General features: G+C 36.2%; 2 protein-coding genes across 4 annotated transcripts; one reads left to right on the top strand and one right to left on the bottom strand.

Annotated features, from left to right (window-relative positions):
• Window positions 1-573: 573 nt before the first annotated feature.
• Window positions 574-2,727, bottom strand: LOC129939078 (centrosomal and chromosomal factor-like). Of its 3 annotated transcripts, XM_056046947.1 has the most exons (3): window positions 2,295-2,714; window positions 817-2,228; window positions 574-756 (listed from the first exon to the last, which is right to left on the bottom strand). In XM_056046947.1, the coding sequence occupies exons 2-3, from the start codon at window positions 2,156-2,158 to the stop codon at window positions 632-634; spliced, it is 1,467 nt and encodes a 488-aa protein (XP_055902922.1). In that variant the 5' UTR covers window positions 2,159-2,228; window positions 2,295-2,714; the 3' UTR covers window positions 574-631. The 3 variants fall into 3 exon arrangements, with proteins under 3 accessions (XP_055902922.1, XP_055902920.1, XP_055902919.1); XM_056046945.1 differs by having other exon boundaries at window positions 574-2,228; window positions 2,651-2,727; XM_056046944.1 differs by having other exon boundaries at window positions 574-2,228; window positions 2,295-2,713.
• Window positions 2,728-5,387: 2,660 nt separating this feature from the next.
• Window positions 5,388-14,593, top strand: LOC129943285 (uncharacterized protein K02A2.6-like). The gene is made up of 4 exons (XM_056052607.1): window positions 5,388-6,408; window positions 6,468-6,557; window positions 7,501-7,636; window positions 12,573-14,593. The coding sequence occupies exons 1-4, from the start codon at window positions 5,968-5,970 to the stop codon at window positions 14,591-14,593; spliced, it is 2,688 nt and encodes an 895-aa protein (XP_055908582.1). The 5' UTR covers window positions 5,388-5,967.
• Window positions 14,594-27,918: the final 13,325 nt, after the last annotated feature.

Raw genomic sequence — 27,918 nt, 5'->3', positions numbered from 1 at the left:
CATTAATATAAAATAAACCTTCCAACGATTTTCGAAAAAGCAATCTGAAACAAATTTTAAAATAGACGTATTTTGTATATTTTTAAAATAATTACAAATAGGTAATATTTTTAAAAGTAAAAATGTCTTTTTGTCATTCGTGCATTTTATTTTTAAGGGTATATAATTTCAGATCTGTTAGAAAATATCAAAATGAAAACTGAATCAGTAATTTTCAAGAAATTATATAACACTGTGTAAAAAGCTTTAAACAAAACGCTATATTAAGTCTTGGAATCACCAAAATAAAATTATATTTGTACAAATAATTATATTTTGTTAACCATATAACTAAATACAATAAAAATGTATTTAATTGAAATACAAGTGGGTTCTGGACTTGAAGTTTGACATTGGTTATAGCACGGCAGGAAACTTGAAAGCGTTCGAGTCGAAAGATCGATATTAATAACAATATATAACTTCTCGTAGTACCTACTATTAATTTTATATTTATCTGTTTTCATAATTCTTAGAAATCACTATTATATTTTTTCCTACTTAATTATTATATTAAATAACAATACGTGATGATGAACTTATTTTAAATTTATTGTAATTTTATCACACTTTGATGCAATTTTTTTTGGAATTAGGTTACTGCTGATAAAGCAGCTACACCAGATTTGGCTGCAGAAAATGAAGGCAAGATTTTAAAATCTCCAATAGCTGTCATTGTTGACTTGGATGGTAAAGTATCATATTGTGTTGATGTCCCTATTAAATAAGGATGTGATTTTAAATAATGGCTAGTTCTGGCTATTATATCATTTTTACCAACGATATTATTGTCAATTATTATTTTATACTCGTGTTGATTAGGTTTTCTTGGTAACGACACATTAGATCCGGCCCGAAAATTGTTTGGAATTGCTGTCAATAGACTTTGATCGCGCGTTGAAATTGAGGGTAATGCGTTCGTGTTGGAATCCCAAGGCAGCGTAGTTGTTTGTGCTAAACATGGGGAAGATAAGCCGTTTTTTCTTGTTTCATTATTTGTTTTTTTTTTCTTCAACGAGTTTGACGAAAGGCTAATATTTTTGCCAAGGGTCATATTCAATTCTTTTTGAATAGAGATATTACTTATTGATAACGAGTTGTTCAAATATTCACCGCTGCCTGATATCATTGCATCACGTTTTCCTAGTTTTAAACTTGATACAATTGTACATTTCTTTCGATCGCAAATATTATTATTAGAAGCAGAAGATACGTTTTTTGGATTGTGAATAGCTGTCGCAGTGAGTTGATCCCATTGGTCCGATATCAATTTTGATGGAGAGGAGTTTTTTAATAGATCTTGTTGATTACTCTTAGTTTTTGTTTGTATAGTTGAGTCGAAATGGCTCAATGGATGGTAATTGGGCTTATTGAATAAATCTAAAGCATTTTGCTTAGGTGCCAACGAATTATCTAACAATTGTTCATTTCTCTCCGGATAGCAAGTTTGTTGAGGTAATAACGGTAAATTGTGTTGGGATGTTTGCTGTTTGCGAGTATGTACTTTTGGAAACTTATTCTTATTAGTATTGCTAATCGGTCCATACTGAGAAATAACATGTTGCCTTTTGTTGTAATGATGCTGTTGAGCTCGAACACCTGCCTTTTTTAACGAAGAGATAGATGAATATGGTGATGTATTATTTAACTCTTGTGAAACAAGTGCTACTCCAACAAACATTGCAGTTCTATGTCGACAGTTTGGCATATTGTTAATAAAAGGACTTCGATGCTGAGACTCTATTTTACGAAAGTAACATGGATGAATCATAAGGAGTGGTTCAAACCGCTTTCCCACTGGTGATTTTTGTTGCTTTGGCAATTCGTATTCAACGCTACAGTCTACATGCAATGGCACAAAGTAATTCTTCAGCGTACAATTTCTTACTCCGATGGTCGCCTCAGTAGTAGTTGAGACTGCTAGATCTTTTGATGTAATAAATGAACATAGATCTTCCTCTTGCTTGTGTGGATTTCCCCCCGCACGTTTTTTGACAATATCTACTTCACGATGTTGATGGGAATGAATTTCTTGCTTTTCGGTTACAATAGAATCATTTTCAATTCCATGGGAAATTGATAACTTATAACTACGATAATTCCCAGCCATTTTCGTCATATTCGATTTGGTGTAGCAATTTGAATTTGTATAAAAGTTAACTTAGTTCGAAGTCCAAATATACATATTTCTGCACAATAAAAAAAAAATTTGTTCAATTTTTGTTCTTTTATGAGGGTAACACAAATACAAATACTTTCTAAAATTAATATAAGATAATGTCCTGCAACAGCTTCATTTGGAATTTGTAAAACTTCGTACTTTTCGAGAGGTACATATATGTATATGTACTGATACTTGTGATTTTAAAATTCGAAATACGATACCAAAACAAAGCTCACAGACAATACGTTTTCCAGATTTGTTTAGCTTTTGATGTTCACGTTTAACTTTATTTAATTTAATACAGGGTGAAAACAGACGAGCATAACAATGCTAAGTTTTCTCTTTAAAATTTTTCGTGCCCCAAAACGAGGTACGCTTTAGTTAAAAAATTTGGAGTATCATGACTTTCTTATACTCAGTAACTGCAATTTTAGTTATTGTGTTTACCTGAGCGAGTTTTTTGGATAACAATCAATTAAACAAATAAATTGGATCCATAATCTTTGAAATGCAGAGCAAAGACACTTAATAAATAAGGATCCCATTGTAACATGTCATTTCAGTTAAACTGCACCCCTAAAAGCTAATAGTCATCTGCTACGCATACATCTTTAACAGTGATCAATTCATCTCACCAAAGCAGCCCACTTTAATTCATTGAGAACAACCGACTTACATATGTAGGACAGAAGAAATATAGTCCTGACTTGTATCCGTCCTACCCTTAAACACCATCCAATTCCATTCGACATGAACTCTCTCAAATTCGCTATTGGTGAATACATGTGTGTGAATGGTGAAAAAAAAGCGAAATGTGGGATTGCACTACAAACAAACCAATAGAATTTTTGTGACTTGTCAAAAATGACAATTCAACAACTTTAATTTTGCAAAATAAAACAATGTGTTTGGGATTTAAAAGTAAATTTTTGTTAATTGTTATGATATTTTACAGAGCAAAACCCTTCATGATGGAATAACACAAGTTTATTATAATGAATCATACTAATATTATAAATATATAATATAGTAGGTCAAATTACAGGTGTAACAATTATTGATTTTTTTATAGTGTGTTTTAATTTTGGTTGCTACCAATTAAATAGCAACTCCTTGCTCATAACAAGAGCGCTGATTACAAGCTAGTTTTTTTTATATCATATTCCTCCTAACAAAATAATACCAATGTTTTTAACGACAGACACTCGACATTATGTGTACATTTTTGTTCAAAGAAAAAAAATACAATTCTAAAACTTGTGCGTATTGTATACTTAAACGTACTTCTTTCTGCATTCATTTCCTGCTGTACCAAAATCGGCGACATCTGTTCTCATCTCAGCGGTCATAGCTGCAGCAGGCTTTGACAGTGGATAACAAATTACCACCTAGTTAATGTAGTCGACCGCTAACGCCCTTCTCGCAGCAGCTGAGTGTTGGCGCTGGAACAGCAGTAGCAGCACTTGCAGATTATGCAGGAAATTCAGGTTTTTTAATTGATTAACTTAAAACTGATCCAAGCAGGAATATTTTTAATTACACAATTCTTTAGGGTTTCATACAAAAAAATAATAAAAGCCGCTCAAAAGAAAGGAATTTTGCACCATCAACAAAAGGAACATCTTTTGATTACACGGAGTGGAACAGTGCGCATTAGTTGTGAAAGTAAGAGGATAGAATTTAAACATTTATATTGGGAGCAACTATCCTGATCCTCACTTTCTTCTAGGTCTAGATCTAGGGTTCTAGCACCAAATGTCACGCTGCCACTAAAATACTACCACATGTACACTTAGTTGCATAGAGGAAATATCTTATCTAGAGGCCCGACTGGTGCCCGTCCTGTCTGAAACAGCTACAAATTCTATTTGAGGCGAACTCTCTCAAATTCGCTATCGGTGCATACATATGAGTTTTGAAAAAAAAAAGCAAAATTTAGGATTGGGCTAGAAAAAAAACTTTTGTAACCTGTCAAAAATTACAATTCCACAACTTCAATTTCGCAAAATAATCAATGGGTTTCGGATTTTAAGAGTAAGTTTTTGTGAACTGTTTCGATATTTAATACAATTTGATATTCTTCAGAAGAAAAACCTTTATAATGAGTAGAGTATATACAAGTTCACTCCATTGAATGAAAAGTAAGTCAAATAGCAGTGAAGGAGGTGCAAAAATAACCGATTGATTTTATAGTCGTAGGAACCAATTTCGCCTAATTAATCTGAAAGACAAAGCCAACAACGCGCTAATTCGCAGGTAATTTGTTTATATTATATTTCTCTTAACAAAATAAAATCAATGTTTTTAAAAGACAGATACTGCCCATTGTTATTGTTTGTACATCATAACGGCATAGCTCCCGCAGGCATTGACGGTGGAGGTGTCACCATCTCTACCAATAGTCAAATTCATTCAATGCAACAAAACTAGCAGCAACTACACCATCAAGTCAAGGATGCAAGTGGAAGTTTTGCTATTCAATAGTCAACCACTCCTCCCAGCAGCTCATCAACTGCCAACTCGACCTACTCATCAGCTGCTAAAAAATATAATGCAAACCGCTAAACAAAGCGACACAACAGGGTGCGAAGGTCAGTTGTATAAGTACGAATCGAAGCATTCATATCGTGGTCAACTCGCTTCATCTTAATCTTTTAGATGTAAATCCTTTCCCAACAATGGTTCACTGACAACATTAAGTTTTACATAAGCCACACACTTTGAAAGCACTAATTATTTTTTTTTTAGTCCGGTATTACACAGCGCCCATGTTTTTCCTTGCATAAATGAAGTGCGAAAGGGAAAGGAATAAATAAAAAATGCAATTAATTGCATGTTTTGACGTTTGTCTTTCCTTTTCTTCGTATTTGCTCGCATTTGCTTCACTTCGTGTTCATGTTAAGTAGAGCTAATACCTCAATATGGGAGGTATTAAATTATATTAACCCAAATAAAGATAACGAAATATAAAGCGTTTTAACATGAGATCGCAGTATAAAAGTTTTTGCAATAATTTTATTAAAAGTAGTTTTAATAATTTTATTAAAAGTTTAAGGTTCTTTCTGTTACCTAAGACCAATTCAGATCAATAGTATATATTTTTAATAAAGTTAATATTTACACAAAGTTGCTTAAATGAGTTAAACAGAACGTTATCGTTATTGAAATTGTCAGATATATTTTTTCGTTTTCGAAAAATATGACCAAATGGAATAAAAAATGGCAATTTGTTTAAACGATAAAATAATGACCATATTTGGTCACAGATCACCAATGCGGCAATCGTTAGGTACTTAGGTACACCGAGCGAGCAACGAATGTAAAAATAAAAGATATCTGTCAAAATAATGCACAGAATTAAACAACCGAAAAAGTGTTCGTGTAATAATTCGCGCATCACCGAACGACATTTCAAAACAAAATAGCCGATTAATCCGCATTAAATAAGTCTGCTTTTACACGATGCCTCACGACTCACATGAGTGCGAAAAAGAAAGCAACTATGAGAAAATGAGATGCAGAAAAAAATTTCCGGTGAGTCTCGGGCAAATTTTTAGTAGACTCATTTTGACGTTTCTTTTTTCTCATATTCGTTTTATGCTGTTCTTTTTCATTCGGTTCTCTTGTTGCTGGGATAAACAACATCCAATTTTTTTGAAAGACAGAGAAGTGTGTAACTCCATATACCAAATTTTAAAGGAGAAAAAAAATAAACAAAAAATTGCAACGGTAAATGATTGTAGTATTCGCTCAAAACTAAACAGATGGCATCAAAATTTTATTTTCGGGAGATTTGGAGTTACACACTTTTCTGTTTTCACCGACAATATTTGAATTTAAAAATGTCTTCCGAGATTTGGACAGGGGAATCCACATTGGATTTAATAACATTTTTTGAAATGCACCCTAATCTTTATAATCCTTGTCACAAGGATTATATTGATAGGGTTAAGAGATGCGATTCGTTACAGTCCATTGTGGATTCATTGTTACCGACCATGTCAAATGTTAATATTGAATTAATTAAACGGAAAATCCATACATTAAAAAACCAATTTAGTCGCGAGTTCCGTGAAATTCAAAAAAGTAAGAAGAGTGGCGCAGGCTTGGAAGATATCCTCGAACCTAAACTGTGGTGCTTTGACCAGTTACTATTCTTAAAAACATTTTGTCAAACGAAAACTTCGGTTTCGAATATACAACAGGTAATAAATTAGATTTTAAACAATTTTGTTATGAAATTTATTACATTTGGTCTTTTTAGAGCCACGAATTGGAAAGCAGCACTAGCCAACATTGTGAGACACCAGAGCCGGATGATAATGAATCCCCAAAAGGAAATGCAAAGAAAAGGGTAAGTTTTTTTTAAAGTAAAAACTCATAGTGGGTAGTTTTCTTTATTATTACCATTGAAATTGCAAGAAATTTTCTTTATTAGTAGTTTTATTCATGATATTTTCGTTAATTTCTCAGTTGTCTTTCTTGCCACTCCACTGTGTGAAATATTCTGCAAAGCTTTGTCGAATCTTTTCCGCTATGCCTTTACGGGGATTTTCTACTTCTTGTTGGGAGTAGGAACTTGTTGTTGGTACATCCGTGGAAGTGTTCGATATTGTTGCCATTGAAATTTGTTCATGGTGAAGCAAGAAATTGTGTAAAACACAACAAGCTTGTGTGACTAGTTTAACATTCTCAACGCGCAAATTAATTGTCGTTTGAAAAATCCTAAATCGGTTGGAAAGGATGCCAAAAGTATGTTCAATTACATGCCTTGCCCTGGATAGACGAATGTTGTAAATTCTTTTTCTGTCACACCTTGTTGCAAATGGGTATGGCTTCATAAAGTGCTTTTGAAGAGGAAAAGCATCGTCTCCAACAATAACAAATGGAAGACTTCTTCCATTTCCAACAATTTTATTGTCTGGAAACTGATTGTTCGCATTAGCAATGACGTCCCTCAATTTGCTTTGCAACAAAACACCTGCGTCGTTGGTCCTTCCATTACACCCAATGTCTACATAGATTAACCGACAACTAGCATCCGCTAAGGCTAATAATATTATGCTATTGGTACCTTTGTAATTATGGTAAAGGGCTTCATCTTTTCGAAGGCTTCGGAATGGTATATGCTTCCCGTCTAGAGCACCCAGGCAATTTGGGAACTGCCAGTGAATTGCAAATTCGTCAGCAATTCTCTCCCACTCCGATTTTGTTGAAGGAAACTTAAAGCAAAATAAATTTAAAAAATTAATTATGATAATTTTTGTTAATAACATATTTTTTGTCTTTCTTTTCAGTATAAAATGCAGTCATCTATTTCAAAGGAAATTGCAGCAGTAACAGGACTGTTGCAGAAGAAAGTTCAGCAAAAATCTCAATACGCTTGGTTGGGGAAGCAAGTCGTATTTGAAATGGATAGGATACAGGACGAACGTATGCAAAGAAACGCGTCCTGGGAAATCCAGCAAATTTTAAGGAGGAGTCGAAGAAGATTTTTTGCAAAGAGAGCGTGCTGGAAGTAACTCTTCATGAAGATCAAACGAACGCCTGCAATCTCATTCAGACGGATCGAGGAGAATTTCCACACCAGATTTACTGGAGCAATCGATGCAGGGTATTTTTGATGATAACGACTTTCTATCTTGAATATTTTTTTGACTATTGACTATCTTAATATTATAAAAACCATTAACAAAAAAATAAAAAAAATAAAAATCAAAACCATGCTCACTTTTAAATATATAGGGCATAGATTTTTCCACAGAGCTCGGCAAACTTCAGGTACAGTTCTACTTAAAAAAGGCTGTGATAGCCGGGTCTGGTAGTTGGTACTCATGTACGACTCGCCTGTTACAAGGAACCTCAAAGTGGCTGCCAGTTTTTCTGCCGGTGGGATTGCGTCCCTCATCAACGTGTTGCTTTTAGTTATGTCACCACTGACCATGCCCAATAGCAGCTGAAAAGTTTCTTCAGACATCCTCAAATAATTAAAAAATGAGATTTTGTCGTTTGTTCGAAGCTCCCTTGTAATAAATCTGAACGAACTATGTTCACTTCTTTTTTTCTCCAAGTCTTAACCCAGAGCCTCTTCTGCTTTGCTTTTTCACATTCCAAAGCTGTTTTCTTACACAAATCCAGCAATTTCATCGCAACTTCTGTCAGTGCCCATTTCATTAATGACAACCGATGCACAGTTTTAATAAATTTTCGGAATCCATTGGGCGCCACCTGTAACGAACCCGCTTGGGTGTGAACCTCTCCCTTCCTTACTACCATTACAACCTCGGGCTACAGGCTCCCGGGGCTGATCCTGGCAGCAGAAAGGAGAGGGTGTCTAGTGCTGCGGTAGCAAGAACCCCCCCGTCGGCGAGCTAGTTCGTGCAAAAGCAAGCATGCCAAGCTACCGTGGCCTGGACACCCTCTCCTTTCTGCTGCCAGGATCAGCCCCGGGAGCCTGTAGCCCGAGGTTGTAATGGTAGTAAGGAAGGGAGAGGTTCACACCCAAGCGGGTTCGTTACAGGTGGCGCAACCCAATAAAACGAAGCGGCATTGCAACAAGTCATACAGATCCGCAGACATGCTTAGAACCTCATCCATTGATAATCTACTTTTGCTGTGGCGGAGCAAGTTTTTAAATAAAGTTGTAATTTTTTTTTAAATTGTATGTAATTTAGTATAAATTTTGTTTTTAAAAATCAATGCTGTTAATCTACATTCTATTAAAAAATAAAATTTTAGGTTGAAATGTAATATCTTAGTTTTTGAGTAAATAAAAAAAATAAATGTACTTTTTCCAAGAAAAACAATTTTTGGTTTTCCTAAATTTGTCCTGTTCAGTTCAAGTTCAAAATAGTAATACAAAAATTAGCTTGTATATTTTATTTTTTTATTGAGACATGCATATGTTCAATTTGACAAAATTAAAAACTTAATATTTTTAATCCTATTCTTCTTATGTTTTGGTACATCATGTTCGGAGGTATACCTTCGTAATTTGAGGTGGGCGACAGCTTTAGTCAGATATTCGCTCTCTTCGACAAAATTATATATTTTTTTAAGTTATCCTGACTTCGAACCTTACCTTCAAATTATGCATATCGTGAAAACAGATAAAACATGCCGTATCCCTTAACTTCAAATTGAAAGATGATTTTGCAAAGAACGTATCTCTGCTTTTAGGTACAGTTTAAATCATTTTGGTATTTCACTTAATTTTGTAATTTCTTGTTAGTTATAAAAGGCATATAATTCTTCATTTGACTCTACTTGAAGTTTTTAAAAAACATTTGTTGTAATTCTTTTATGTTTTTATTAAATTCGTTTGATTTGTGATGCTGATTACGAATCCGAAATCCAAATTAATCATAGAGAAATATACTTACCAAGAGAACCGACCGGTACCCGTCTTGCCTTAAACACCCTCAAATTAAATTTGAGTTGAACTCTCTCAAATTCCGTATGGGTGAATATGTGTATGTAAGTGGTAGTAAAAAGGCAAAGTGTCTTGTCAAAAATGACAGTTCCACAATTTCGATTTCAAAAACAAAACATTTAATTTGAGATTCTACAAGTAAGTTTTTGTAAATTATTTTATTCAGTCTCAATATTTAACAGAATTATTGCTTTTTAGATCAAAAACCTTAAGAATCGAGAGCTACAAGTTTTTTTAATTGAAAAAACGATAGACCAGAAACCAGAAGAAAACAATGAGACATATTCTACTCGGAGTATAAGTAGGTACGTTCACCAGAGCTATGAATTCAATTCCAAATTAGCGAACATCCTCAGCCTTCGACTTTGTTAGATTCAAGTCAATGTTACAAGTGAAAACTTTGACATTAATAGTCGACCGCCCAGTTTTGGAACGACTTAACAGCAGCAACAGCAATGACTGAGTACCTATGAAGGAAATGCAGGTTAATTAATTCATTTACTGACGAGTAATGTAATGCATATTTTAAAATCTATTTTTTTTTATGATCTCCAAAACGTTCTTGGCCTATCAGCCGTCACAAGAAATATGATGCTGCAAGCCGACCAAAAAAAAACGACTTGCAGCTGACACTGAACCGGCCGAGACAGGGGCTACTGCGGCCGCTTAGGCCGACACATACCAAGTAGATGAGGAACTGAATGTTGACTTTGAAGCAACCTTCTGTGAGAACACCTTCTAAATCACGGTAAACGGAATCAAAAATTTAGTAAACTTATAGCCTGGGAAAATTAAGAACCCGCAAGCTTCACCTGCCAAAGATGCCCAAAAATAATACAATCGCAAATAAAGCATTTGTGACATGGTCCGATTAGGATTTTGGAATTTACCTCGCATAAGAATGTCAAAAACGACTTTCAACAATTTTTCAATCAACGGATAGACTTACGAGCACTATATTGGGAATGGTACAATTCAAAACTAATCAATTTGCTACAATTTCATTGACCAGAAGACTCAAAATGCTAAGACTTCAAAGTAATTAACATAAACCACAAACTTTGAAAGCACTAATTGTTTTTTTTTAACAACAAATCAAAACGAAACGATATTGCAACAAATTCTGCAATTAATATGATTCGAAGTCGATTTGACACTTTAAATCTCATCCATTAAAAGTGAAGGTTCGAGGCGCAGCTAGTTTTTAAATAAGGTTGTATTTTTTTTTTGAAATCGTATGTAATTTAGTATAATTTTGTTTAAGATTTAACACTTTTCACTTAAAAACAAAACCTGGATATTAAAGTGTAACTTGTTAGTTTTTGAGTAAATAAAAAAAATATTAAATGTATATTTTCCAAGAAAAGCACTTCCAATTTTCAAAATAAGCTCAAAAATTAATCAAAATATTTATACAAACATATTGACAGATCAGAAGTCGGAGACAATTCTATTCCGGACTCCGTTTGCTAGGGCCACGAGGGATACGTGCAAGAATTGGCGCAAGATGGTCGTTGATCTTCACGGCCAGCCATTGGTTAGCAAAAGTGTAGTGAAGTACCTCGGTATCTGGTTAGATCAGTATTTATATTACGACAGACATATTAATGCTGCTCTGACCAGGGCTGTTTTTTAGCAGTCGGCTTGACCCCAGAGTGAAGGTAATTTGCTACATGACCCTCATACGGCCGATGATCGGTTATGGTTGTCCTGTGTGGTTCAACGTTGCCCCTTCCCAGATGGAGAAGTTTCGGGTGTTCGAGCGGCAGTGTTTATGACTCTGTACCGGCTTATATCGAACAGCCGAATCTTCTCGCTGTTAATCTGTCAAAACTGGGCTTAACTCAAATTATGCCACGTTCGTATTTCAGTTCGAGGGTGCACCTAAACTTTCTGCATGTTTTTTTGTTTTTAGCGAAATTTGTTCAAAAAAATAATAGAACTTGTATGCCAAAAGCAGTCAAATAGTATTTTTAGCACATTTTTCACTGAAATTAAGTTTCATAATTATTTTTTTTTAAATGTTGCATTCATTTTTCAGTTCTTGAAGTTCTTAGTTTTTTCCCCCTTGGTTGAGCAAGACGGGCACAAAAATTCCATAACAACTACATTTATTATGGCTTAGTCCCATAAGAAATGCACGGGACATCTAATACATGCTTATCCTTATGGACAAAATTCTCTCAATTTATCTTGTATGCCAAAAGAAAGAAAACCCATTTAGTCGGACTCTAGATAATACATTTGCTCTATGAAAATGGGCGCCAGGAAAATTCCAAAACTCTTTGTGATGAGTGAAGCGGTTAACAAAAAGAAAATACAAAGACCGTTTGGTTTTTAAATGCAATATTTATTTTTGGAAAACGGTGGGGATTGGAGATCCCTGGACTAAAACCCAAACTGTTTTCAAGTTAAAAGTTAGCAAATTACAAAAGGGTGCACAAATAAAAAAAATCCAAATAATAAAAGAAGATGGGCTCCTAACACTGTACGTGATCGAAATATATATGTTATAGTTGAAAGGTACTTTGTTCTAAACAACTTTATATGATTACTTTCAAAATGATCGTACGAACATTGAATAATATTTGTATGAAATGTCGTTCAGAATTAATATAAATAAATGAATCTGTGCTCCTGGAGTTCATTAAACATTGGACTGTGAAAGGAGTAAGCCAGAAGTTGGCACAGAATCAATTGCTAGGAACCTATTATCAGAAGTGGGATAACCCTAAAGGAAGGAATAAAAAGAAATTTTAAAGAAAAAAAAAAAACAAAACAAAATATTTTATAAGTGATGGAAAATAAGAAGAATTTGGACAATGAAGAAGAAGAAATCTTGGAGGACGTTTATTAAGAAAAAAAATAACACAATGCTCAGCACAGCTGATGCACTGTCGAAGTTTTTGAAGACTGCTCAACTTAAGTAACGGAAAGAAGATGGCATCATTGGATTTCCCATTTTTGATCCCGATCATTCACGAGTGGACATTATCAAATGGTGTTCTGACATTGACACAAGAATTGAGCGTGACAATTTGAAGGATTTTGATGTTCTACATCGTGTACGTTCTTCTTTGATGGGGCGATCAAAAGCTTGGTTCGACAAATATGGATATCAGCATTACTCTTGGTCTGACTTACGATCATCTATTATTCACGCATTTTCAAGTGGGACGGACATTGTAGCTCAACTCAGAAAAGTTGCTACTTCCGAAAGCAAAGAATTTGGATCTTATTCTGATTTTGTGATGGAAAAAGTATCACAGATAAACCGGTTACCATTTGAAGTTCCAGAAGATAAAATTGTCAAAATAATTATTGGTTGCATTACAAATTTGGGATTAAAAAATTCTCTGATGTTTGTCATGCCAACCTCGATTCAATGTTTAATAGATCATTTATCATCTATTAGTGAGCCACCTCGAAGACAACAAGATGCATCTGTATTGAACGATGGAAACACTAAAAGATTATTCAAGACCAAACCTAGTGATGAAGACAACTTTGGGTTTCAGAACAAGAGGCCTCGCTTAGAGACAGAAAAAAAGTGCTTCAAGTGTGGAAAAGTTGGACATCTCAAAGCAAATTGCCCCCGATTGAGTTCAGGAAATCGTTTTAAGCATGAAAGACTTGAGAATGTTAAAATATGCTCATATTGCAATAAAGCTGGACATGAGGAAAGAACTTGCTGGTCTAAACAAAATGCTGATCAAAGAAAAGTTAATTTGTGCAATGATGTTTTGATGGCTGAAAATACCACAGATGTGTTCATTAACGGAAGATTATACCATTGCGTATTGGATACTGGCTCTGATTGCTCATTACTAAGAGCGGATATTGCAAATCAAATGTCACTGAAGAGGGTTGCACACTTTCTAAGCATCCAAGGTATTTCCAAGCATCCAATCCTTTTGACAGAAAAAGTGACTCTGCTGATTGAATTTGAAAAACTGAACACTGAAATAACCTTCTATATAATTGAAGAAATTTATCTGAAGAACGAAATAATAATTGGACGAGATGTTTTAAGTGATTCATCACTAGAAATTAGAGTTGATATGCATGGATCAACTTTGCAGCGAAAAGACCATCTGATTTCATCATCTAACGTATTAACAAAGAAGATCTGTGAAGCCACTCCCGACCAAAACTTTCAAGTTGAAAGTTTGTTAAACAAATATTCTGCATCCATTGTGAAAGGATTTCCAGTAACAGAAGTACAAACTGGTTCATTGAATATTCGCCTTAATCAAGAAGTAGTTGTAAATTATAGACCGTACCGAATGGCTTTTTCGGAGCGAACAGTAGTAAGTCAAATAATAAGTGAACTAAAGAGTCAAAATATAGTTCGAGACAGCAGTTCACCATTTGCCAGTCCAATTGTATTGGTGAAGAAAAAGAATGGACAACATCGTCTACGTGTCGACTATCGAGCATTGAATCGTGCAACTGTCAAAGATCGGTATCCCTTACCACGAATAGAAGACCAATTAGATCGACTCTCTGGCAACAAATATTTTACATCTTTGGATATGGCGTCAGGGTTTCATCAGATACCAATCGAAGAAAGTTCAATAGAAAAAACTGCTTTTGTTACACCTGATGGACACTTTGAATATTTAAGGATGCCATTTGGACTTGCCAATGCTCCGGCTGTTTTTCAACGAGCTATCAATAAAGCACTGGGGACATTGATGGACAAAACAGCTCTTGTCTATATGGATGATGTTTTAATACCATCATCAACTGTTGAGGAAGGAATCAAAAACCTGGATTTAGTATTGAAAGCATTGACTCAAAGTGGCTTTTCGTTGAACATTGAAAAGTGCAAGTTTTTGAAAACCGAAATCGAGTATCTTGGCCGAGAGGTTTCTGTTGAAGGAATAAGGCCTGGAAAGTCAAAAATAGAAGTTCTCGTCAAATCAATTCCACCTGCAAATGTGAAACAAGTTTGACAATTTATGGGACTATCCAGAGTTCCAGAGTTTGCTGTTAAAACTAGGTGCATATCCGCATTAACAAAAAATGATGTTAAATTCAACTGGACAAGTGAGTGTGAAGAAGCTCGGCAATATATAATCAGGCAATTGACTAACAGGCCAGTGTTAGTGTTTTTCGGTCCAAATCAACGTACTGAATTACGCACTGATGCGAGTGCTTTGGGTTATGGTGCTATCTTGTTCCAAAGAATAAATGGACAGCTGCATGTAGTAGCTTACTATAGCCAAAGTACAAAACTTCATGAAGAAAAATATCACAGTTACGAGTTGGAAACGCTTGCTGTAGTAAACGCTGTCAAAAATTTCCGAAATTATTTGCTAGGAATCAGGTTTACTATTGTAACAGACTGCAATGCATTGAAAGCAACTAAAGAAAAAAAAGATCTCCTGTCCCGAGTTGCTAGATGGTGGATCTATTTGCAAGACTTTAAATTCAACATTATATATCGTAAGGGCAAGACTATGCAGCATGTCGATTATTTAAGCCGCAATCCACCACAAAAGACTTGTTATCAACTTAACAGTTTATCAGAAAATTGGCTTAATATAGAACAGTATTCCGACGTTGATTGCATTGAAATAATCGAAAAAAATTAAGGGGGGAGACTTGGATACTACTTCACAATACGTCATCAATAATGGATTATTGTACCGGAAAATTCAAGGGGAAAATAATAAATTACTGGTGCCACAAAATTGTCGTTTATCATTAATGAGACGTTATCATAATGATAATTGTCATATTGGATGGGAAAAAACGCTTGCCAAGATGAAAGAACATTTCTGGATGCCTAGGATGTCAAGAAATGTACGAAAATTTGTAGAATCATGTTTGATTTGTCTGGTAGCAAAAAGACCCTCTGGAAAAAAAACATCCTATTGAAAAAAAAACCGATACCTTTCCACACCATTCATATCGATTGTATGGGTCCATTTCATGGAAAAGACAAGGAAGATAACCGTTACATTTTAATATTCGTTGATGCCTTTACAAAATTTGTAATTTTGTTTCCGTGCAAGACTTTACAAGCAAAAGAAACTATTCAACATTTAAACAACTTTGTAATGCTGTTTGGAGTTCTAGCTAAAATTATTAGTGACAAGGGAACGAACTTCACAAGCGAACATTTTCAAAATCTTTGTACATCATATGGTATTGAACACCACACAATTGCACCGGGTATAAGTAGAGCAAACGGACAAGTTGAGAGATACGTTGATACAGTGGCAAATCTCTTACGGACTAATTTGGAACTTCACATGGAATGAACAAGCTATGTCAGTCGAGTTCAACTGGCCCTTAACACAACAATCAACAAAACAACTGGACTGTCACCTTTAAAAGTTTTAACTGGAATCAGTGGACGAACCCCTGAAATGAGTGCTTTGTTTGCAGACCTAAACATTGAAACTGGATATGACAATTTTGATGCTTTACGCGAGTTGGCAGATAAACGAATTCGTGAAAATGCTGGAAAAATGAAGACAAGGTTTGACAAAGGTAAATGTACTCCAACTAAACTAGAAATAGGTGCTACCGTTCTATACAAAAGCAACCAAATACGGAAGTCTAAGCTAGACGTTCACTTTAAAGGCCTTTACGAGGTCATAGGCGTGTTGCCGAATGACAGGTACAAGTTGAAGAAAATCAATTCCAAAATTGTTATAGTTGCTGCAAGAGAAACTATTAGACCAGTTCCAAAAGAAAATTAGAAACATTATGTGATAATGTAAGTTTTATGTTTCGTTATTAAATTTTATTAAATTGTTACCAAGTAATTGGCTGAAGTTTGAAGAACTTTTGGTTTTTGTTAATTATTATATTATGTGTGTTTGAGCTAAATGGTGTAAGACAAGTTTATGCTCGAGAGCTAAACCTCTGAGCTAATAGTTGGTTGATTGTGGATTGTTTTGCGAATATTAGTAGACAAGCTGTGTGCCTCTGAGTTACTAAAGTTTGTTGTTAATGGTACAAGACAAGTTTACGCTTGCGAGCTAAACCTCTGAGCTTACTATTTGTGTTGAATTGTTTCCAAATTATTATTTTTGTTTCAATATAATGACGGTTATGGATTGTTTCATCGAGAACGATGAAAATTGCAGGATGGCCGTGTTATAGTTGAAAGGTACTTTGTTCTAAACAACTTTATATGATTACTTTCAAAATGATCGTACGAACATTGAATAATATTTGTATGAAATGTCGTTCAGAATTAATATAAATAAATGAATCTGTGCTCCTGGAGTTCATTAAAAATTGGACTGTGAAAGGAGTAAGCCAGAAGTTGGCACAGAATCAATTGCTATTAACCTATTATATATATATAGACGAACAAAACAAATAAACAAAAGAAATTAACTTCTTATCTATTCCTTTGTCTCCCTTCCTATTTTCCGCTTTTCCCACGATCGTCACACCTCGATCTTCCTTTTCTTCTTAACACAATCCCTCGAACTTTTTCCCTCTATTAACTTGTCGCTTGAAAGTCTTTCAGAGTGCCTTCCAAGCTAATTCTTATCTTAATCTTTCCTTCCTCATCCATTTCAGTCACACACATATTCATCCAACACAAGTATTCGTTTTCGTGACTGTCGGTCAGGGCATCACGGCTTCCTGCACGCTTTACGCTCATCAAGAAAGTCAACGTTGTTGGATTTAAGCGAAACTTTACTTTCATACACGCAATCACGGTTTCGACAAGTTGTTGGATGAATTCCCAAAACTTGCCAAAACATAATGGCGAGTTCAGACCCCTTCCCAACTATTCTTATTTTTCGACTTCAACGAAAAACAAAAATCGAGAAGAAGTCTCAACTAGGCTTTTTCCCATTACTATTAATATCACGCTAGGTTCAAGGTGTGAATTTCGTACCAAAAATAAAATAATCGACTTTAAAACGCGGAGTTAAAAACCCATTGTTTACATATGCGATTAAATGTAATATTAATAAATCTACGTTTAAATAACAATTGTTAAAATAAAAATATGTTGTTATTTTTGTTGTTGTTTAAGTAGGGTCTGCCTGACCTCATACTTCTTCGGCTCACCCGCCGGCATTTTCGACATTGTTGAAGAACTCGTTCTCGAATCCGATCACCTGCTTTTGTTGCTTTGCAAAATAATGGCTAGGTACACCTGTGGCTGATGAGACCATGGTTGGCCTCAACTTTGCCGATATTTTGCAGCAACTAGGAAAAAGAAAACAGCCAAAGGCTGGTTTTTGTTGCGGTAAAATTTACCGTAACAACTTGCTTATGGAGTTAATGGTCACCAATCAGTCTCTTTTGGTAATACCCAGAAATCTTCTTCTATGCATACCTCAGAAGAAAACCATGGCACTATTCCGATCATATGGAATCAAATTTGGCTGTTCCCCTAAATCCAATATAGCTCAAAATGGCCTGATCAACCACCCGTCGACCTTTAATCTTACCAATATTGTTGGAATCAAAGTTTCATCATCTGTGGTGGAAGAGATTAAATTAAAGACGTTCAAGTAGCTTTCAAGAAGATTCTTATTTTTATTGAACTTCTGCCGCTTAGTCGGAATAATTAATTGTCAATCACTATCGCGTTTAATGCCTCTATCTACAGCAGACTCTAAAAGAGAGACTTTGTGGCTTGGGCACAATATGCTGTTGTGCATCATTTTGAATGGACATCTCAGACACGGAGACTGGAAGCACGCAGTCGTGTCATGTCCTTGCTTAAAGCAATTCTCGCACGATACGTGCATGCGCACAAAACGCACCCTAGCTGCCTGGTCTAATGCAATGAATTGCCTGAAATGGTATAATTGATGTTAATCGCCGCATAAGTCGCACCTATGCTGATGCCTGATTGCTTTGCTCGGCTTGTCAAATCATCGATGGCTTCTTTCCTTGCTTGGGCTGGCTTGCCGTGTTCCCTTGCTCGCTACTGAATTTGTCGAAACGTTGCCTCAACTCCTCCCTTGCTGCTGAGCCGCTCATTATGAATGCTGCCTTGGCCTGATGGCTGCTTGCGGTTGGGCGCCTGCTGAGGGTTGCCGATCCAAAAATGCCAACATCTCCTTTGATGTCGGAGTTTCGGATTGTCGTTGTAACTCTCATTGCCGTGCTGTGTCTGCATCTAGTCGCTCGTTTGGCAAGTGGACTACGATCATGTCCCAGTATTCCACTGTAATCCCCTTTGAGGCATGAATCGTGTATTTTGTTATTTGTCATTTAGCTAATTCTTTAATACATATATGAATAAGAGTTTGATCCCTAAAGCTTGCGTTAACCATCTAAAAATGAGTTTGTGCCAGATAAATAATGTAAACTTGTTAACTTGCTATTCGTATAACATGTTAAATAATTTAACTTTATTTTTGTTATTTAGCCTGCCCAATCACTATCTGCGGTCGGTCGTCTTTATCAAAAAATTTTCTAAGAAATCTTAGCTCGCCAACTTTTTGCTTTAAAGCTAATATTTTTAAAACACTTGTCGTATCTCCGATAGCCATGATTGATTTCCCTAAGCATGCGTATTGTTACTCCCTATCCTATTTATAGCTTCGTCTGTGTCTTGTGAACTTAACCCAAAAAAAAAATATGGGTCTACAGGTGTTTGCAAGGCACCAGCGACCAATGTAACGCAAAAAATAAAAATATATATGTCTGATAGTGGTTGTAAGGCACCAACGACTAACGGAACGCAAAAATAAAAATATAGATGTCTTATGGTGGTTGTAAGGCACCAACGACTAACGCAACGCAAAAATTAAAATATATGTCTGATGGTGGTTGTAAAGCATCAACGACTAAAACTAATGCAACGCAAAAATAAAAATATAATACAATACACGCACCTAATATAATATCACCGCACTAAGTCACAAGCATCATAGCACAGACCGAAGCGCCACAACAACAAAAAAAAAGAAACAAAAAAAATGATGAAGACCACACCGTCGCTACTATGTTTGTCGTTGTTTATTCTTCATTGATATGAACGAAATATCTCGCTAACTTGCTGTTGTTTTACTGTATTATCTTTTTAAATTCATACAATGACGCTATCTACGCCGCCGTCTTTCCTTTTGCTGTTGTTTTCTAATGAAACAAAAATGACTCGCACTATATGCCGCTTCGCTGCGATATAAACCCTTTCCCAAATATAATTTTTGCACTTGGCGACTTATTATTTATCTGCACAATTAACTCATTCACAAAATATAAAATGGATGTAAAATCTCGCAGCTTTTCTTTTTTCAAAGGATAAAATATCTGTTTATATTATTCTTATAATGCTTGCACACAGTAAATAAACTTTCAACTCTTGATTTGACTCTCGTGCTGGCTAACAAAGAACTGAACGAGACCAACAACCCAAAGAGCACGCGCAGCTGCTGCTTGTGTTTTTCTCCTCTTTCTTATCATCTTCTCGTTCGACTGCTAGTTGTTCGTGAGTGTATTATTTAACACAGAAAAACAACCAGGTAACAAATATTGTGGGAATGCAAGCATTAACAAATATTGCAAAGTTGCATTTATTCATTTAATAAGTAAGCAACAATAAAGTGTAAAATTATTCTTAAGTTCAGTCGTAAAATACAATTCAATAAATAAAGGTCAGAGCAATCTGCTCTGCAGAAAAAATATTTTTTAAGAAAATAAAATTGGTGTTTGATTAACTGGCGCCCAACCTGTGTGCTAACCATTGCCATTAATTTTCGTATCATTTAATTCCTGTGCGAAAAAAATACGCGTGTGCTGTGCCAACCATTGCCATTATTTTGCGTGTTATTTTTATCCTGTGCACAAAAATACGTGTTTGAATTGTGCTTACCATTGCCGGCTAACCGCGTATTACTACATATCTGTGCAAAAAATTGCAACAAGCCGTAAACGAGTAACTAAAGGAAATCCAAGAAAAGAGGCCCGCAGTAACGCGATAACCATAAGGACAAAAAGGAGCAGTAGTCAACTGCAGCCGCTTGGATAAGGAGTTGAATAACCAACAGCAACAACAGACAAGGGTTCCACCACATCAACGACCCATTCCACCAAAACCGATGTCTATTTATTACTCCTTAAGAACTCAAAAGGTGAACTACCAAAATAGGCCAAAGAACCAACAGTTCAATCAAAAACCTCAACATTCGCAGCAAACGCACCCTCCGCAAAAACCTTTTGAAGAGTACCTATGAAGCAGAAATCAAAAATGAAGACCAAAAATACGATGAATCGCTAGAAGAATATGTTGAATCGGAAAAAAATAATAACCTATAGCAAGACCAATCAGAAGAATTTCGGGTAGTCCCCAAAAAAATGGACGCTGCAGGAGAAAAAAAATTAGAATAGTAATTGATTACCGTAAACTTAACTGACAAATACCCGATTCCTGAAATTTATGAAATTCTTGAAAACCTTAGTAAAAATCAATGGCTCTCTATAGTAAACTTAAAAAGTTGCTTTCATTAGATCCCGCTGAAAGAATCAGATATAGAAAAAACTGCCTTTTCGGTGAAAAACGGCAAATTTGAATTCACCCGCCTTCCATTTATTCTCAAAAACGCTCAATCGATTGTTAAGAGAGCCTTAGACGACATCCTAAGAGACCTTATCGGAAAATGTTGTTTTGTATGTCTACATTGATGACATTGTCATCTTTGGTTAAGACGAAGACGAGCATTTCACAAATCTTAAAAAAGTCTTTAACACATTCGAGAAAGCAAATATGAAAATTCAATTAGATAAATGCGAATTTTTCAAAAAGGAAATTTAGTTTTAAGGATTTGTTATCGGTATGGTATAAAAACCAACCCGAAAAAAGTTCAAACAATAGTTGACCGACCCATTTCCCAAAACTTAAAAAAGCTTTGATTCTTTCTCTTCAGAATATTATCGCCGCTTCGTTAAAGAGTATGCAAAATTGGCGAAACCCCTGGTAACCCTTTTAAGAGGGGAAGACGGGCACGAATCCAAGAATATGTCAATGAAAAAACTCAATAATTTAAATCAAGAAGCCATTGAAGCATTCAATAAATTAAAAAAATTTCTTGTTTCTGCAGAAGTTATTCTGCAATACCTACAAAGACTTCGAAAAAAGTTTTCATCTTACAACAGACGCTTCCGACTACGCCATCGGTGCAGTCCTTTTATAAGATGACAAGCCGATAACTTTTCTGTCTAGAGTAAATCAAAAGAAAATTATGCCACCAACGAGAAGGAAATGTTGGCAATAATTTGGTCACTCAACTCCTTAAGAAATTTTCTATATGAATCCCGCAAAGGTAATATTTTTACAAACCACCAACCTTTAACTTATGCTCTTAGCAACAAAAATACGAACTCCAAAATAAAAGGTGGAAAGCTATTTTGGAGGAATATAATTCCGATCTCAAATACTAACTAGTGAAAGAGAATGTCGTTGCAGACTCCGACAATGACCCCAACCGAACGCAGTGCTGACAGCTCAGTGCAAAATTTAATTATATCCGTTGAAATACCTATAAATATCTTCCGAAATCAACTTCTACTAAAAATAGGAAACGAAAATAGCTATCAAATAAAGAACCCATTTGGCAATTACTCTCAACATATCCTAATTCGACCAGACTACTCAAAAAATGACATAATTGCAAGTATCTTTAAAAGGTACCTTAACCCAAATACTAAAAACGGACTTCTTGAAGACGAAATGACAATGGGACATGTACAAGAAATATACCCTTTACATTTTAGAGACTATCGCAGTAGATTCATACAAAAAAATTTCGAAGACATACCCAACCAAATCGAACAAGAAAAGAAAATCCTAAAGATACACCGGAGTGCTCATGCGCAATGCTGATGAGAACCGAATTCAAATGTTATAAAACTTCTATTTTCCTAAAATGGCTTCAAAAATTAATGCTTTAGCTAACCGCTGTTTAAATTCCAAGGAAAATAAATATGATAGATGTCCTAACAAACCATTTTTAAATCCGACACCAATTCCTAACTACACTGCACACACCGTGCATATCGACATTTTTTTAAATAGGAAAATGCCTCGTCCTTACTGCAGTAGAAAAATTTACTGAATTTGCCCAGGCTAATAGAAATCGAAGACATAAGATGACCGTTACGAAACATAATATAATCCAGTTCATGATGATTTTGTAACAATAAATTAAAAAATTACACATGTTTTGAAAAAAGACTACAAATATTTTCTATTAGAACTAAGAATGTTGTTCTGTATGCTCTTTCGTATAATACATAATAAGAATATAGAATGTTGAAGTGTAGGTTCAGCTGGCGGTTGCTGGCTGTAGTGGTGTTAAACTCGTACGCTTGCGTTCGATACAGTTCCGACGAAAAAGGAATTTTTTTCAACTAGGTCCCTGCCACCTCCGAGGCTGTTGATTCGCCTTCCACCGGTTGCCTTCTCCTCCGTTGCTCGCCCTGATCATACCTTGCTAAAAGACACTGTAACGAAACTATGAACTGGATTAGAATATTTATATATGATAGATTTGCGGAGCCTAGATTGGCTCATATATCCTTGCCTCTTTATTTATTCAACTGGTAGTATACATATTTTCTGAACCGGCCGAGTCAACTGCCCGGCTTCGGTTCGTAAAACTTCAAACCTTGCTATCCCATCCTTGCTTCTAATGAGCTGGCTTATCCTCCCCATGGCCCATCGAACATAAGATCTCTCTAAAAATCCTTGCCAAACTTGCACCTGTTTCTTCAGGTGTCGATAAAGCTGGTGGTAACACAATCGGTTCACCTAGAAAGTGGCCTGTTGTCAGTGCTTGCACATCTGTGGGATCGTCACTTAGTGGATGACTTGGATGAGATTTTAATATCCCTTCTATTGCGATTAATAATGTTAAATATATGCTGGTAATAAACGCTGGCCAACAATGCGCTTCAAGTGATATTTCATCAACTCGACCGCTGCCTCATATATGCTTCCTTGATGCGGAGCAGCTGGCACCATTCTGTTCCTCGTTGATTTAATTTGCCGAATAGCTTATCCATCTCCCATTCTTTCCAAGCTTGCTAATTACCCTAGCGGCAACAAATAACGTACCATTGTCACTAAACATACGTTGACAATGTCCTCGCCTGCTAACAAATCGCTCATAGCATGCCACAAATGACAATGAAGTCAGATCTTCTACAATATCAATATGCACCGCCCTTGTCTTCAAACATACAAAAATTGCTACCCAAGTCTTTCTTGTGGTGACTCGCTTGCCATTCCTATCCAATATTTTAACTACAAAAGGCCCTGCGTAATCGACCCCGATATGCAAAAAAGGCTTGCCAACTTGAACTTTATCTGCAGGTAACTCTGCCATGAGCTGTGCACTTATGAATATAACATCTAAGCTCACTGCGCAGTGTGGGTATCCAGTATTGCTGCCGAATGAATTGCATCATGACTGGCTCCATGTTTTATCATTCGATGAGCATGGTCAATCAACAACCAGGCCAATCTCGTATCTTGTGGAATAATGGCTTGAGAGATTCTATCTTGCTATTCTCTGTCAGCTGTCCATTTGCTTGGAGAGCAGCTATGTCCTTGCTATAGACCTCTTTCTTAGCTCTTTTAATAAGAAGTCTTAACCCTTTTGTCATAGCTGTCATAGACGCCGAACCTACGCTATACCTTTGCTCGCTTTCTGTGCTGCCTTTGCTTGCGTTTCCTTGCTCTTAACCTAAGCTGATTCATTACCATACCTAAAATTTCCTTTGTCTGTGTGGTCGCACATATACGCATTTCGCTTGCTATTATGGGCGATGCTTCTCCCTTTATTGGATTGACTGGCCAACTGTCTTCTTGCTCAACTAGCCATTATGGTCCATGTGACCATTGCTAAGTAAATCAGCTGGATTTTCCTTAGTCCCGACGTGCCGCCAATTATTAACATCGGTATTCATTTGAATCGATGATACTCGATTCCCCACGTAAGTTTTCGTATCACTGGGTAGTCTTTGTAGCCAATGCAAAACTACCATCGAGTTTGTCCCAAGTATATACTCTACGCTTGCCCTATTCATTGCCTTATGTAATTCTAACAATAAGCGACCGAGCAACTCTGCCCGCGGTGTAGACACCATCTTAAGTGGAGCCACTCTTGTCTTTGAAGTAATCACCTGGTTCGTTACTTTGCCATTGGCTTGCTCTACCCTCGCATATAACACAGCTCAGTATGCCGTTGTGGAGGGGTCAGAGAATCCATGTATCTGAATTTTCGCTGTGCAGTATGTATTTAGCCATCTGGATATTCGGAATTGCTCTAGATGTTCTATTCCTTACCACAATTCCTGCCATCTTTTACATCTGGTACTTCTTGGTCCCACTCCAAACTAGCCTGCCATAGATCTTGTATCATGACTTTGCCGATAATAACTACTGTTGCTATGTTACCATTAGGATCATATAGCTGAGCGATATAACTAAGTAGATCCCTTTTTGTAACCCTGTCAGTAATTTCTGCTGATTTTACTTCGAATCCTGTCAGGGATTTCTGCTGATTTTACTTCGAACGTAAACTGGTTTTGGTGCACTAACCATTTCAGGAAAAATACAGTAGCCTGCTCTGCCTTATCAAAAAAACATTACCTCTTCGTTAACTGAGGGCATCTAGTAGCTAGCCACGGGCTATTCGATTTGCACTTGCGCAGTTCGAAACCATCTGTTCGTAACACCTCATCCAATCGTCTTGGCGTATGTAAGGCTTCTTCTTCACTGTCGCAACCCGAAACGCAATCATCCCTGTAGAAATCGTTGCAGATAATTTGCTCTATATCTGGGAAGGATTCCTTTGCATCTCTTCTACATTGAATAAAAGCTCGTACCGCCTTGTATGCTGAAGATATTATGTCATAAGTCACAACCGTCAGCCAATATTCTTGAAGATTCTCGCCTGAAGTTTCTCTCCCAGCTGATGTACTTTTTATATGAAATATCCCTGTCCGTCTTGCAGCTACAGTCGAACACGACCCTAAATTTTTTTGTTACACAATGATGTGGTTTGTAATACACTAACTGTCGTTGTTCTACTTGCGTTTTATAAATTTTGCTTAAAGTGACTGTGAATTATAATGCAAAATTTCAGACCCCAAGTTGGGCGCCACCTGTAAGGAGCATCCCCAGCCTAACTTATACGTTTTGCCGAAAGCCGGTTTCGTCAACCTCTCATCACACTTATTCGCCCTTCTGACCAAAGTCAGGACCCTGAGGCCGAACCGGGCAACCCAACAAGAGGGTGTCTAGGCACAATCTGCTCAGGCTTAATCCATTTTCCGCTAGCTCTGCGGATGGTGAGGGTTCTTGCTACCTGCCCTAGACGTGGGTTAAATATTTTTTTTAAAGCCTGAATACGACTAACCTAACCTCAAACCTTCCTCTATGGCCCGAATTTTGCTTCACAGCTCTAAACTTTACTGACGCAAATATGTAGTGAGAGGATTTACTAGCTGGCATTTCCCTCTCTGAGCTTTCCCTTCCCTTGACCTCTTTACCAAACGCGTGCGGTTGCTAATTCACATACGCGCAAGTATAGTCAATCCCTACTATTTTCTTCAAACCCTATCCATTCCTTAACTGCATCTTAACATGTAATCATAGTAACAGAAAATGAAAAGAATTCCGCTGCTCGCACGACATGCCCCTCGAGAACAACAAACATGAACTTCAGGGGACATTAAATAATTCTTTTAGTCAGTAAAACAATCGTATTAATGTAATTTACATATGAATTCAGATTGTATTTACAAAAAAAAAAAAAAAAAATAGTATGAAACCAGCGTAATATAATTATAAATAATATTTGAAAATAGTATGAAATCAGCGTATTATAATTACAAATAATATTAGCAAATAGTATAAAACCAGCGATAAATAATTGTAGACTAAAATGGCCAATAACAACTACAAATCCATTTCAAAATATATCATTTTCTTTTAACAATCGACTTACCCATTATTGGATACTGTACCGGGTATATCTTTTTCTACTTTACATTTGGGGCTTTTCCAAGGAGGGGAAGATGAGATGCACAGCTTTCTTTCCTTGTGATGTTGAGTTGTTCTAAACTAATTATTAAAAAAAAGAGAATTACTTTAATTGAAATGGGTTTACAAATGGTGTTGGTTAGGTCGTCTAATAATTTCATTTATTTACAAAAAAAATTGGTGGCAAGAACGATGGTACTAGATACTTATGTAGATAATGAGGAAATAGATCCAACGACGACGGTCGTTGAGGAGATAGACAACAGCGCGGTGAACGGTAACAATTCAGTAAAGTAGAAGTTGTACTACGTAGATGATGATGGACTTATGCGGTAATTCGATTACAGGCAATCGGATTTTCACAGCCGCCGATTGATTTCTGTGGAGGGTACGAATCCCCTTCGGTGTTTTGCGGACAACGACGGCGATGGCAACGGTTTGGTGGTGGTTTTTGGTGTGGCAGAAAACTTGCGCGAATGACGGCAATGATTTAGTGGTGGTTTTGGTGTGGCAGAAAACTTGCGCGAATGACGGCAATGATTTAGTGGTGGTTTTGGTGTGGAGTTTTGATGTAGCAGCAAACACTGCGGTGCACGTGGTACAAGGCTTTGTGGAACTGAGATTGCAGGCAATCGGATCTTCACATAACGACGATTGGTTTCGGTATTTTGTGGACGACGACGCGAGTTACATATGATATAGCAGCAACTACAATTCAACCGATAAGTGCAGCGTCGGCAATGAAGGGTCAACAGCACGATCAACCAAAAAGTGCAGCATCGGCTAATAACGGTCAACAGCACTTCCAACCAATAAGTGCGGTATCAGCAATAAAGGGTCAACAGCTCAATCACCCACTAAATGCAATGTCAGCATTAAAAGACTATAAAAGCAAAGGCATAACCGATCAGCGGAGCCCAATAATACGTATGTAACCCCAATGATCGCAGCGACGCTTGGACGGCGGATCATTCTGGTTTCTTAGTTTGTTGTATTTAATATTAATTAATAAAGCGTAAGAGGCCTGTGGCCCAATAAAAAAAAAATAAATAAAAAGTTTTTTTTTTCTTTCTGCGGTCACATAAAACGTAAATGGCGCAGTCGGTTGTCCTCCATAATATAAATTAGAGGATAGTGAAACGAAAAAAGAAATCTCAGTGTTTTGTTTTAGAAATAAACTTTTCAATAAAAAACAATAACCACGGATTATCAAAGTGTATGTGATTATAATAAAGTGACTCTAAGAAGCTAATAATCGCATCCGAAACCAAAAACCTTGTGTTATCGAAGTGA

The sequence above is a fragment of the Eupeodes corollae genome, chromosome 1 (genome assembly GCF_945859685.1).
Source record: "Eupeodes corollae chromosome 1, idEupCoro1.1, whole genome shotgun sequence".
NCBI classification, from domain to species: domain Eukaryota; kingdom Metazoa; phylum Arthropoda; class Insecta; order Diptera; family Syrphidae; genus Eupeodes; species Eupeodes corollae.
Note: the sequence above shows the minus strand (reverse complement) of the source record. Positions and strands in the feature narration are given on the sequence as shown.

What these genes read in the sequence shown, in the direction of transcription:
- LOC129939078 (XM_056046945.1), bottom strand. Translation starts at nt 2,158, where the DNA reads ATGACGAAAATGGCTGGGAATTATCGTAGTTATAAGTTATCAATTTCC.
- LOC129943285 (XM_056052607.1), top strand. Translation starts at nt 5,968, where the DNA reads ATGGCATCAAAATTTTATTTTCGGGAGATTTGGAGTTACACACTTTTC. An exon ending in CGGTTTCGAATATACAACAG is followed by an intron (nt 6,409 to 6,467) that starts GTAATAAATTAG and finishes TGGTCTTTTTAG; the next exon opens with AGCCACGAATTGGAAAGCAG. An exon ending in AAGGAAATGCAAAGAAAAGG is followed by an intron (nt 6,558 to 7,500) that starts GTAAGTTTTTTT and finishes CTTTCTTTTCAG; the next exon opens with TATAAAATGCAGTCATCTAT.